Raw genomic sequence first — 13,536 nt, forward strand, 5'->3', positions numbered from 1 at the left:
AACAGGAGCGTGTGATGTCATGTTTCTGTTTCAGGACGGCAGCACGACTCCCACACTGACACACAGACAGGAGGACCAGCAGGTGTAAAACACTGTTTACCTGAATCTTACTGAAGAAGATTTTGTCCCAGATGCTGTCGCTGCGGATGATCCCGCTGCTGACCTCAGCACCTTTTCTCTTAGCAGCAAAGTTGAGCAGCCAGCGCTTCAACGGGCTGTTGGCCTGGCTGAAGATCTGCGACAAAGGCGACAAAGATGAAACACTTTTTTTTGAGGGTTGGGATCATCTGGCACTTATCCCGTCTTCCCTCCAGCTATGGAAAACATGTAAATCTATCACATGCAAATTGTCCTGAAATTACCAGGACACAGGCAAAACCAGGCAATGAGAGCAAGAACACGGTACATCTTTCATGCATTATTCGCTGTAACTCCCCACAAGTTTATTTAAAAAAAAGTTTTTTCTATGGGTGGAAATCAGCACTTCAGTTTAATCCCTTAACCACAGTTGCAGCCCTGCATGAGGATGATCTGCGTGTGAATCATCAAAGTTTGGTGATGGATTTAATTTGATTTTCAAAACCACAAATCCCATGAGTGGGCGTCGCTTTCTGGAGAAAATCATGATGAAGTAATCAAGCCCGACTTCTATCTGTATCTGTCCTGGATGACTCTCTCACCTTGTCGTACATGCGGTTGAGCAGTCGAGGCACCACAGGGAAGATGGTTGGCCGCAGGGCCTTCATGTCGTCTGGGAGGAGGCGGATGTCGCCCTGATAGAAGCCAATCCGTCCTCCATGACAATACACCACAGACTGCAGAGACAACACACAACACAAGGGGTGAGATTAAAGCTACTAGATACAGTGAGGTGATAAAAACTCACATTACAACCATCAATTGATGTAAATTAGAGATAAACGTTATTTAACAGAGAGAAAAATAAATCCTTATGTCAATAAAATTCTGCACTGAGTGACTTCACTCTACTAATTGTCCTACAGAGGATGAAATCAGATCTGCTCTAAAGCACTTGTTGGTCATTTATGTGAAATACAGTACAAGCTCATGTATCATGTCATCACACTTGTGGTAAAAGATTCAGGGTTTTTATTCGTTACCTCTCGAGCCCCGACGGGCCCTTTACCAAAAACAGGAACCTCAGTTTCTGTATGAATGTTTGAACTGGAAAATGTTCATTTAGGCATTTGTTAGAAACAGAGGAGAATTCATGCAAGTTTGGATCGACATACACTTAATAAAAGTAGCAGTGTGTGGAAGGCATTCCTTGTTACAGTCCTCATCCCTCACGAGTCAGAACGAAACCTAAGAACTTCAGGGAGGGAGGCCAGTCTTATCATTGAAGGTGCATTTTGGTCCAAATGTGGAACACCCTAGCTACATATTTAACATCAGACAAATCTGTTGCAGTTTCTTAAAGCAGAAGTGAGTGATATATTTGTGTTAATATAAGTCTTAAATAGTTATATCTTCCGACAGCAATCACTTACATAGAGTGTTTGGACTGAAACACGGGTCTCTCAGTCCCTCTGCTCTGCTCTGAGCCGAAGAGAAAACATTTATCGTATCCTACAGTTTTTATCCAATGAGGAGAGAGAACGGCATGCAGGGCTGTGTGTGCAGCCAAGGAACGCCGTGAATGTGGTGACGTAGCGACGAGGACTGTTATGGTGCGTTCAAGGAAACTCGTATTTTTCCGACCGTGAAGTGGTACCAGTTCGATCTGGTACGAGTTCACCGGTCGGAAGTTACGAGTGGCCGTTATAGTGACTTTCACCGGTAAAACAGGTCGGAAAAACACGAGTGGGTTGCCTGGAACGCTACAAAGTCGTAAGTTGTGACTTGAAGCTGTAATTTACGATTTCAAAAGCCTGCCTGGAACGCAGCATTAGCGAAAACGACCGGATCACTCACTTCTGCTTTAAATCCTCACTTTTACAGAAAGGCCTGCTAAGAACATTTTATTTAATATTTGTAATATAACACATAATACAATTTGGTTCTATTGTTTATATGTTATTATTCTTTTTTCCTTTTTCTTTTACTGTTTTTATTATTATTATTAGTAACAAAATGTTTTCATTCTGCTTGACACATAAAAGTCAAGAAGTATTAAAAACTAAGCTGTCAGGGTGGCACTAAGTGTGGAAATTTCATCCATAAAAACAGACAAAACATCGCTGTAGCAGATGTGTATTATAGGATTAAAAATATAACAATATATTGAACTATTCATATGCACAAGGCAGAGAGTGGTGTTGGAGAGTCCCCAGAACAACACTGTGAAACTCCCCCTTCTTATACCAACGCCTGCAGGAGCACAAAGGAGCCGCTGTTCAGCTGGTGTATCTGATATAACCAGTGACAGATTTATAGCCAGTATCAGGAAACTCTGAGTGCCACAAACATGAAACTTATGGAAAACGTTTATGCCACGCAAGCAGTCACCAAAAAATATGTATCACGTGAAAACACCAAGGATGTTGCACAAGAATGCTGTCAGTCTTGTTCTAAACTGTCATTAATAAAAATTTGCGGTGCCAAAAGACGATTAATGGCAGATTTCTTTCTTTTTTTTTTTTTTTTTTACCACTAATCTTTGTTTTTTTTGTTAAAATTGTGTATAACAATAATAACTGACATCATCATCATCATAGAAAAACGACAAGAGTTGAAGTCGCAGTAAAAACAAAATAAAAAGTTGCACCAAATGGAAACATTAGAGAGGATGAGCAGAAGTAGTGATTCATTACTCTGTAGCTGCTGCTGCGGCTGCTGCTAAATATGTGTGGTGGTGCTGATAACATTTTAACAACTGTGACTCAAATCAAGAACAACACACATCACAAAAGTGAGAAAACGTAACTTTGCAGCTTGCAAAATGTTCGTGCATCTCAGAGATTGGAGCACAAAATGTCACAAAGGATATTTTTAGTGAGATATGCTGTACTCTATGTTTATGTATTGTGTGTCAGGTTCACACACAATTCGCTTGTTGTGCACATTGTGACACTTCCACAGACCGGGTGAACATTAACATGAACGCTGCACAAGTCCTTTGTTGTCAAAAGGTCTTTCTCACACTTCCTGTTTCTGCGGTCAACTGAGGACACAGTGGAAGAGGGACCACCCTTCCTTTTTTTTTTTCCTGATCCCAATGACAGAGTGAGAGAAATGGACTGTGGCCTGTTTGCGTTCATGTTAGTGTTAGTGTTTGTGTACATTTGTGAGTCTCTGCGACTCGTCTCTGCTGTGACCTGCTGCGCTGCCTTGTAGGGAAGTTAGGTGATTTCCTGTGTCTGAATCTGACGCTGCAGCGAAGGCAAACAAACCAGGCTGGTTCAACCTGATAAAACCCGATTGACCACACACACATACACACACATACACTCACATACAGTACGTGCACACAAATAAACCACCCGTAGTGATCCATTAATGATATCTAAGACTTAACAGGCTCAGCGAGGGTAAAGGTCATTTACTGTAAGGACGCACGCAAAAATGCAATGTCATTACATCCAACTTCAGCTGTTGAATGCCAAGTTCAGTGACTGACCCTGGAGTGGTGTGAGAAAGATTAAACCCACAGTCTTGACTGACAGGCTTTATCTGCAATGACTCTGTGTAAAAAACAGCCTCCTCTTTGTCATCACTAAAGGCTAACTGCCCCGTGACATGCAGTCAAAACTTGAGTGGAAACTTCTGGTGGCAGATAAAAGATGACAGCCCCAGAAATTCTTCCCAAATTGGAGTATTTAACATTTCTGAAAATAAGACATTTTGCATTTTGTTCTCAGCTAGAGGGAAACATGGCAGCCTCAAAACGCTTGCCGCCCTGCTGCAACCACATCTGGGTACAATGAAAAAAAAGAAATGAAAAAAAGAAAAAGAAAAGCTAGAACAGTCCCTGTGTTTCCTGTGTGCTTTTATGTAAAGTGTGTATCATGTAAGTGAGGTGTACGTAAACCAAGATTTTGGCAGGTGATATGACCACAGAATATGATGCAATCTTCACATGTGTGTGTGAGAGTGTGTGTTTTTTTTTCTTGCACCTCTGAGAAACATTTGACCTTTCCAGGGCAGAAAGACAGAAGGGGGGGGGGGGGGGGGGAGTCTTCTAATGCATTGTTTAGTTCGGACATACAGTGGTCAGTGTTGTGTAATTCTGTCAGTTTACATGCAATTAACAGTATTTCACACACATCATCACCTACACAGTATGAGGCAACTGCAGCTACACCTCCTTCGGGCATGTAGATTTTCCACTGAGTTTCCAGGAAAACATGTGGATGGCAGGGAATTCAAAGTCAGTGTGTCCAATTGGAGCCACAGTGACTAAAACTGAAACTTATGAATTTTTTTTCTCCCATAGCTGAACAGTGCACTCTTTGAATTGTGCAATGTGAACCACAAATAATGAATGCTCTTACTACAATTCAAATTTTCAACACAAACAGAAGAGCAGCCTGGTTTTCTAGAATATGAGTGGCTGCATGTAAACACAGGTTTTTACAGTAAATGCTGGTTAACATGCCGCCTGATTTCCTGCCTTAATCTGATCTCTCGCAATAACATGGTGTGCATATAGATTGAAGGTTCTCACACTTCTGTATATGCATGTGTCTGTGTGTGTGTGTGTGTGTGTGTGCGTGTGTGTGTGTGTGTGCGTGTGTGTGTGTGTGCGTGTGTGTGTGTGTGTGTGTGTGTGTGTGTGTGTGTGTGTGTGTGTGTGTGTGTGTGTGTGTGTGTGTGTGTGTGTGTGTGTGTGGGCTTCAGTAAGGGAAATGATGTAACATGCTGCACACCACTGGCTGTAAAATGCAGACACGGTATTTTCTCCTCAGAGAGTTGGAAAGCAAAACTAAGAGAGAGGGAAAAAGAAAAGGATAGGATGGGAAGTTTTGGGGATGTGGGATGTGTCACTACGTCTCTTCCTCCTCCTCCTCCTCTTCCTCCTCCTCCTCCTCCTCCTCTTCCTCCCACTCCTCCTCCCACTCCTCCGTCCCACACACCGGAGTTCACGCAAGGACATTCATACAAGTTCAGATCAGTGCCCACTTTCCTTCCTCTGCCCCTGCTGCCATCTTAACATCTCTGGAAATCATAAACACACATCGCATCTACAGTATCTCATTCCTGTGGGCACGAAGTCTCCGCTCGAGCCATTTACCTCAATGAGCCTCTCGAACATGTGGGCCAGTGGCAGGAAGGAAATGAGGCAATCATCTTGGTTGGGGAAAATGACTTTCTGCAAGGAGACAAAAGGAGAGAATCAGACCCATGACCCTGGCAGCCAAGTAATGATAAACAGAAGTTACATGGAAATCAAGTCAGACTGATGAATCACACCAGTCTGGCCTTGACAGTGAATCATCATCATCCCTGAGCCTGGATCAAACTTTTGGGGGGGGTTACGGGGGAGAAAGAGGGGCATTTATGAAAGGTTTCCCGAGACAAGCTCAAAGACAGAGAGGGTCACTTACATCTGTGATTTTAAGGAAGCCGGAGAAATCGGCCACCACGTTCCCATGGGTGAGCATGACTCCCTTCGGGTTTCCTGTCAGAGCAAATAGAGAGAGAGAATAGACACCGACCGGTCACAATCACAGAAGTGAAACTCCCCCTCACCTCGCCGGGGATCAAACAGTCATCAAATGGACACAAGACAAAAGAAAAAAGGATCCAGGCCTGGAGAGACGTGACACCCCTGAACCACAGCATTCCCAGCCACCTGTACACTCACATGTACAACAGCATGCTGTTTACTTTTTGATATATAAAGACTGAGAGAGTGATTTATTATTTTAGAAATGAATCATGTGAGATCCTAGGATTTGGGAATATTTCGAGCTATTTGTCTTTTTTCTTTGCCTCTAAAAAATGTCAGTACTTGACTGAATAGATTTTTTTGGGAGGGAGCGTTCTGCTCGAGACGCCACTTGCTGGTGGATCCTTCTCAAAGGGAGCTTTTTGGTGTGCGGACTTATTCATTTTCTTTAGTTTCCCCCTTTTTTGATCCAGCACCCATCCCAATTGGGCTTTTTTGATGTGCGTGTTTTTCTCACAGTTTCTCTAGTACTTGACTGAATAGTTTTTTTTTTTTAACAGACTGGACACAATTAAAAAAAAAAAAAGTCTGTTTCTGACTGTAAGTGTTTGCCAATTCCTATAAGAGACAGAAATGACCAACATTTCTGTTCAGAGCAGTTTCTGTTAAGCAGCTGTTTCTGTAAAGTCACTAGATTCCTCGATGCTACGTCCTAACACACACACAAACGCACACCACACACACACTGGTTTATGTGAAGCAACGTCTCTTCGATAAAATGCCTTCCTCTTTCTAAACACGCCATCAATCCCCACACAGAGCAGTAGAGCAGAAGAGATGTTGCAACAGGGGGACAGGAGGAATTCATACTGTAGATTCCTCAGTGTCACGCTCTTCACCAGCAGGTGGCAGTGTTTATAATAAACCACTGCACTCCTGAACGTGCTGAGCTGCTGCTGTTGTCCCTTGTAAACTGACACCAGCGCGTCCTCATATGACCCGGCCTTGGTTCCCTTGTCGGTTGGTTTCAGAGACTCTCGCTGTTGCTGTGAGGTCGGACCTCTGGAGAAAGCACAAGTGCCTCCTTACCCTGATGAATGTGACTCCCTGTGGCTTGTAAAAACTCGCCGGTGGAATCCATTTATATAATGAGATACTCTCACTATTAGGTAACTCTGCAGCTGTGGTGAAACTCAATATATTTACAATAAATACTCATCTTTCTAGGTGGGGATATGATCGGTTTTTAGATCCAGAGGAATTCTAGGATTTCTAGGAATTACAGAGCTGCTGCCTTGATGTAAACAGGAATTTCAATGTGAAGGAAAGACCATAATAGTGAATCTTAAGAACAAACATCGTTAGAAAATGTCCTGCAGGTTCCAGCTTTTGACTGATCTAAGTTATCTGTGCTACTTTTACGCACATAATCCTTAAAATACTTTAATTAGATCCCATTTAGAGCAGTGAATCACTTAGTTTTTATCACTATAATTAATGACACACTAGCGCCTGACAGCATCATGAGTGCATGTTTTCTGCAGGGCTGAAAAGTTACTCTGTCAAAACCTCACAGTATTAGTGGCATGCTGAATCTACTGAGTCACACAGGATCAACATCCAGGAAGCCAAAGGGGCAGGCGACCGATTCTGCAGCCAAGTCATTGTGCTTTTCAGAGGAACAGACAAGACAAACCTGCAGAGTGTTTCTGCTTCTACCTGGAAATGCGTCTTTAAAAAAATCTAACAAATCAAGATACAAACGATGCGTGATTAATCTGAGCTACTTATCTGGCCTCAGAAGGAATTCTTCTTAACGAGGTGTGTCCTCCTGTCTGACCTGTTAATAAACTACATAATGTGTCAAACCAATCAAAAAAACCTGTGAGTGACGTTCGTGGACCGCTTTGTCCGAGAGTTGCCGTGCGCGGTCGCCATTTGTCAACAAGTGTTTTATAACCTGCCCAGTAAAAACATAAACACCAGGCAGAACAAAAGAATAAAAGGATCAAAGTCAGCTGATGAGTCAGGGAACAGATTACTGTTTGACAAGCTGTTTCACGAAAGTGCAATCATCCCATCATTAAGTAGCCTACAGCAGGTGGAGAAGGTATTGGTGGTGCATTATGGGAAATAATTTGCATCGGTATGGGCACAGAGAGGCAAAATAAAGCAAGAAGAAACTATTTTTATTTAAATTTATCATCTTTATAGTCCAAACCTGACGCTATTTATTAATATTAATCTACAGTGTTGATAGCATCGTTAGCTACTGAGCTGTTGGAAAGTTTCATAAGTTGAAAGAAGACAATGAATCATGGTATCGGTATAAATTATTATGGTTAATACCTGTGGTTCCACTGGTGAAACACACGATGGACAGGTCGTCTGGCGCCGGCGGCTGCGGCAAAGAGAGAAAACAATGATATGAAGTCAGAAGATGTGTGACACAGTGATGAGCTGAGCTGTGCCCACACATGTCATTATTATTAAGATCTGTTTGTAAAATGTTGAGCTGGATTCATAATGTTTGGCTCCGTCCTCCTATTTTTTTTTTTTTTTTACGTCATCACTGGACTGGATTTCATCAAAGTGCATTCAACATCTTATTCAACCCGGCTAAGCTTTCGCTGGCTAATGTCCAGTAGCCAGAAGCTACAGTCGGTGTTCAGTCTAGTTTAATCTGTACAACCACAAAAAAATAAATAACAAGTGAATGAAGCGAGTAAAACCGTGCGAGGACACTTTGTGAAGTCTTTTGTATTTTGCACTGACAAGCAAATTGTAGATTATCACATTAATCACACGTCAAACTCAGGACAAATTCACTGTTGCGTGTTCAACAGGATTCAGGTTGACTGTGCTCATATGTTGTTTTAGCGTGTGAGCGGGCAAACATCAAATATTATCTCAGACTGGACTGCAGCACTGGAGCGGCTGACAGGTCAACAACACAGTGTGTGTGTGTGTGTGTGTGTATGTGACTGAACGTGCTGCTCAGTCCTTCAGTACTTACTATAGGTTTTCTGTAGTGCTCTCTGCCCAGAGCCTGTGAGAGGAGAACAAGGTGGAAATAAGAATTAGGATTGAATTAATTAACGCTTCACATGCAGGAATGAGATCAAAACAACAATCGTGGGTAACAACATGTGGGTCACTCCAGGGCATGTTTGCTTTGTCATCATTTGGCTGCTGAAGGCCAAACATTTGCATGCGACAGTGTGCGGGTCAAGTTCAACAGCATTTACAATAAGTCCTCTCCTTTCTTTTAAGCCAGGTGTGTCTGTCTGTCTGTCTGTCTGTCTGTCTGTCTGTCTGTCTGTCTGTCTGTCTGTCTGTCTGTCTGTCTGTGTGTCTGTCTGTCTGTGTGTGTGTGTGTGTGTGTGTGTGTGTGTGTGTGTGTGTGTGTGGAGGAATGACAGTGATGTTCATTTGCCCACAGGCCACTTTCCTGTGATTGTCTCTGCTTTCCAGACCTCGTTATGAAACATCCTCACAGATCCTTAAAGCAGAAGTGAGTGATCCGGTCGTTTTCGCTAATGCTGCGTTCCAGGCAGGCTTTTGAAATCGTAAATTACAGCTTCAAGTCACAACTTACAACTTTGTAGCGTTCCAGGCAACCCACTCGTGTTTTTCCGACCTGTTTTACCGGTGAAAGTCACTATAACGGCCACTCGTAACTTCCGACCGGTGAACTCGTACCAGATCGAACTGGTACCACTTCACGGTCGGAAAAATACGAGTTTCCTTGAACGCACCATAACAGTCCTCGTCCCTACGTCACCACATTCACGGCGTTCCTTGGCTGCACACACAGCCCTGCATGCCGTTCTCTCTCCTCATTGGATAAAAACTGTAGGATACGATAAATGTTTTCTCTTCGGCTCAGAGCAGAGCAGAGTGACTGACAGACCCGTGTTTCAGTCCAAACACTCTATGTAAGTGATTGCTGTCGGAAGATATAACTATTTAAGACTTATATTAACACAAATATATCACTCACTTCTGCTTTAACCCTTGAATCTATCTTTGTCGAGCGAATCAGTTCATCGTTGACTTTAAAAACTTCCCTTAAGTTCCTGATGCTGAGATACTATACTGTATATTCGTGAGAATGAGACAGACGGACGGACAGACAGACACCGCGTCTGAGGCGTGCATCGTCCATCTCTAAGCAACCGTAACTGTGGCCGTGACCTGCTGGACCAGTTTCATGTGTCTGAGCTGAAGGAATGAACAGAGCAGGTGGGGAGGGTCACTGCGGACGTCTTAATGTCTTAATGTTGTGATAATGAAAAGCCACAGGTGTCTGTTTCTGCAGAGAGAAATGAATAAAGATCTAATCTGACATGTCTGAGAGGTGAAACCGTGTTTTGATTGGATTCTGACCAAATCCAAACGTCACTTTGTTTTGACTGGCTGTTAGAAAAACTCATGATGGCAGAGGAGGAGGAGGAGGAGGAGGAGTTGGTCGACTGTTGGTGTCGCTGCAGCCGCTCATGTGGAGACAAAGTTGAACTTAAACTGTCGTGCTCTCACTCACTTCACATGACAGATGTAGAGGAACCTGACTATAAATTACTCACTGTGAATCTGATTTGCATGAAAACTGAATTACTCTTAATATCATATGCTGGATTGACATTGACCCGGTGTAAAATATTAAAATATCTCCTCTAAAGACTCATTTGAACCACTTTGTTGCACGTGAAAAGTTTGCATGACTCATTCCAGCTTCACATAGATTTATCTTTTTTCCGGCGACTCGCACCTCGACTTCCTGTATGGCCTGCACGTGCACGCTGCAGTCCTTTCCGCGCTCCATGAGGGCGGAGTCGAAGGCGTCCATGAGGATGATCCTTCGCAGGCCCGGGGTCTCTTTCCGCTCCACGTTGTCCAGCAGCACCTCGGCTTTGTCCATTTTGTCGCAGATGACCGTGGAGATCTCGGCTGAAATCACAACACAACAAGCACGCAAGAGCACACGCACCCTTGTGTGATTATCAGCAGAATAAGAAAATAAAAAATAAAATAAAATAAAAGAAGCCAAGGGGGAGGGAGTGGGTTCAGTTGAAGATTGCACTAGTCAAGTTTGTCAGTTTGAAAATATGCTCAGTCACTTTCTGGCGGCTCAAATCTATAAAAACATTGTTGTTTATAAGCTCGACAACTGGCCCGCCAGCGACTGGTAACAGACTTCTCACATTAGCGTCGTGGCCTCTGTGGCTTCTGCAGTCTGTAAATAAGCTTTTAGTCAGGAAGCTGAAAAATGATGCTTTCAGTCGTCAGTGGGTTCGACGGTTAAACGCCACCGAGCCAGAAACACAACACACTGAGTCTGAGGTTAAGTAAAAGCTCTTTAATGTCTCATCAATTCATCACTTCACTCTGTTAAATGAAGCTTGTTGGGCAAGTTACTCTGGGAAGGTAATTACATTTCTAATAACTGATTACTCCTTTGCAAAGTAATCACATTACTGTTCAGATTACTTTATTTCAAAAGCAATTTGTTGCATTAGTAGTTACACTACTAGTTATTCCATTCCCACAAATACAGGTGCTTACGTGTGGGAGAGAGGAGCGGCAATGGTAACCTGGGCTTGTAACTATAATCTAATTATTATTTTAGAATTTATAACGCGTTAAATTACTACGTTACTAAAAGAAAAGTAATCAAATTACAGTAACGCGTTGTGTGTGTGGATGTGTGTGTTCTTACCAGTATTAATGATGAACCGTATGGCATCTGGGCCCAGAGTGTCGTAGAGGGGAACCACCACCATGGAGTAGGTGTAGCACGCTAGCTCTGAGATGATCCACTGTCATCACAGAAACACACACACACACAAGGTCAAAGGTCAGAGGTCAGAGAGCATCAGTCACATCGTTTGACTTTCTCAAGAGAGAAAAGTCTAATTGTTTAAACAAAGGAGGATACATGAAGAGAACAGTGTGTGTTTGTGTGTGTTGTTTACATCAGTGGTCAGTAGTGTGAATGAAAACATCTGTATTTAACTCATCTGAGCCAAGTGTCGGGGCGATGCGAGACAAAGACGACCGTGAGAAACAGAGAGAGAGTCGGAGAGAGAAACGAGTGAGAAGAGAAGAGAAGAAAAGAGTCACAGTCACCTCTGGTCTGTTCTGGGCAAACACCCCGATGAACTGGTTGGGGTTGGGCTGGCAGCCCTGGTGCAGGAGGCCTGAACCCAGGTGTTCAGCCCGGGACGTCACCTGTGGAGGAGGAGGAGGAGGAGGAGGAGGAGGAGGAGGAGGAGGAGGAGAGGGGAGGTGAGTGATTCAGGTGGAATGAAACCACAGAGACTGAGGTAGTTTCCGTTGATGTTATATTAAAAAACACTGAGTTTCTCGGGAAGTAAACAGTTGAGAGCAGGAATTCTTGGTGATGTTAGCGTTTACTAATTTAAGCCAATAAAGATAACCTCTGTAGTATTTTTATATGTAAGAAAAAGAAAAAAAGGGAAATCCATGGTTGTCATAATATGGATTTTACATGATTCAGCTGTAAAATACAATAACTTTCAAAGCCCATTTTGGAAACATCCGCAATTTCAACTCTTGAGAAATGATCCTCCATTATGTAAACTGTTGAATCACCAGACTTATTTCTCAAGTTACCGTGATTATGAAACACAATCGGAGAAAACAGGGTTTAAATTACTGCACTTCAACAATAAAAGACAGTATTGAAAAAACAAAAAAACAAACTGCTGTTACACGCTCCAGTGAGGTCGTCTTGCACATTACATTTTTCCAACCTGGATCGACAGTGAATGCTTCGTTGTTTAGATTATAGGGAAAATAAACGGTGTCTTTCTCTCTGAGTGAGGCTGTAAACAAACCCAGACTCACACTGACTTTCCTGGGAAATAAAAAGGACCAGGAGAATAAAGTAAAGAAGAAAATCGTCCACCCACTATTCTCTTGTAAAAACATAACACGTGATGTCATTGGTAAAAATGTTGTGTAAAGGTGGTGTAATTCACAGCTTGTGCAGCCTCAGGCCTCGCTTTACACCGGATTGCTACATCACTTCTTCGTCTTAATAATAAAAAAAAAAAAACTCCCTCCCACAAACCACCGCTCCCATGAGCCTCGGAAACTTGTCGACTTTTCTCCTCTTGTCAGAGATTTATTGGATCCTGACGTGGCTTCACGGGACGTTGGAAGTTTTCGGTTACTCATGTTACTGCCAGAGATGACTTCAATTCATCAAGAGGGAAAAACTCTGACCGGCTCAGATATTAAAGAAAAGAAACCTCAAGCAACCGACAGAGGGGATTTATTTCTAAATAGATAAATGAATCAATAAACGATGGTTGACGACCACAGTTTCCTCAACAGGAAAACAATATTGACACAGGGGAGAAACAGTAACAACCCACAGAATAAACTGAACCTGTGAGATCAGATTACACATCAACACTGTTGTGTAATTTACACGTGTTGTTACAGTGAAGATGCCGATCGTTTATCAATAGATCACATGGACTGACCGCATCAGACACAACAAATATTGATGATAAATTCCTCTTTTATTTAATGAACAGAGGCTTTTTTTCACTTATTCTACTGGTTTCTCTCCTTATATCTGAGCACAGCAACTGTTAATGGACCATTATTTTATCTTATTTATTTTATAATGTCTCTGATCGAGGTACTACAATGTTTTTGTCTCCTTTGTGTGTATGTTTGTATATTTACTTTGTATATTTGTCTTTTTTGTTTATAACAAGTTATATTATTGCCCCCCTTTTTATTGTTTTTTTGTTTTGTTTCTTTTCTCTTCTCTTTTCTTTATTTTTGATTCCCCGTTGGTTGGTCGTGGAGGAAATGTTCAGGTTTTAATGTGTATAAAACAAAAATGTGTGAACGTATTTTCTTCTTCTATGGAACTAGAGCCGTCACAATGATGTATGATGTCAGGGTGTTTGATTTTCTTTGGC

General features: G+C 42.4%; 1 protein-coding gene across 3 annotated transcripts in view; it reads right to left on the reverse strand.

Moving 5' to 3' along the window:
* The window catches only part of acsl6 (acyl-CoA synthetase long chain family member 6), a 39,945-nt gene that overhangs the window by 7,074 nt on the left and 19,335 nt on the right, over positions 1 to 13,536 (reverse strand). For all 3 annotated transcript variants that reach the window (XM_083987245.1, XM_083987244.1, XM_083987246.1), the window contains 9 exons: positions 11,702 to 11,803; positions 11,292 to 11,391; positions 10,344 to 10,522; positions 8,589 to 8,621; positions 7,922 to 7,973; positions 5,508 to 5,581; positions 5,195 to 5,272; positions 681 to 815; positions 101 to 235 (listed from right to left, as the gene is read on the reverse strand). In XM_083987245.1, the coding sequence (XP_083843371.1) occupies positions 101 to 235; positions 681 to 815; positions 5,195 to 5,272; positions 5,508 to 5,581; positions 7,922 to 7,973; positions 8,589 to 8,621; positions 10,344 to 10,522; positions 11,292 to 11,391; positions 11,702 to 11,803 (888 nt within the window). The remainder of the gene's footprint in view (positions 1 to 100; positions 236 to 680; positions 816 to 5,194; positions 5,273 to 5,507; positions 5,582 to 7,921; positions 7,974 to 8,588; positions 8,622 to 10,343; positions 10,523 to 11,291; positions 11,392 to 11,701; positions 11,804 to 13,536) is intronic.

This window comes from Trachurus trachurus, assembly GCF_905171665.1.
Source record: "Trachurus trachurus genome assembly, chromosome: 14".
Classification (NCBI taxonomy): domain Eukaryota; kingdom Metazoa; phylum Chordata; class Actinopteri; order Carangiformes; family Carangidae; genus Trachurus; species Trachurus trachurus.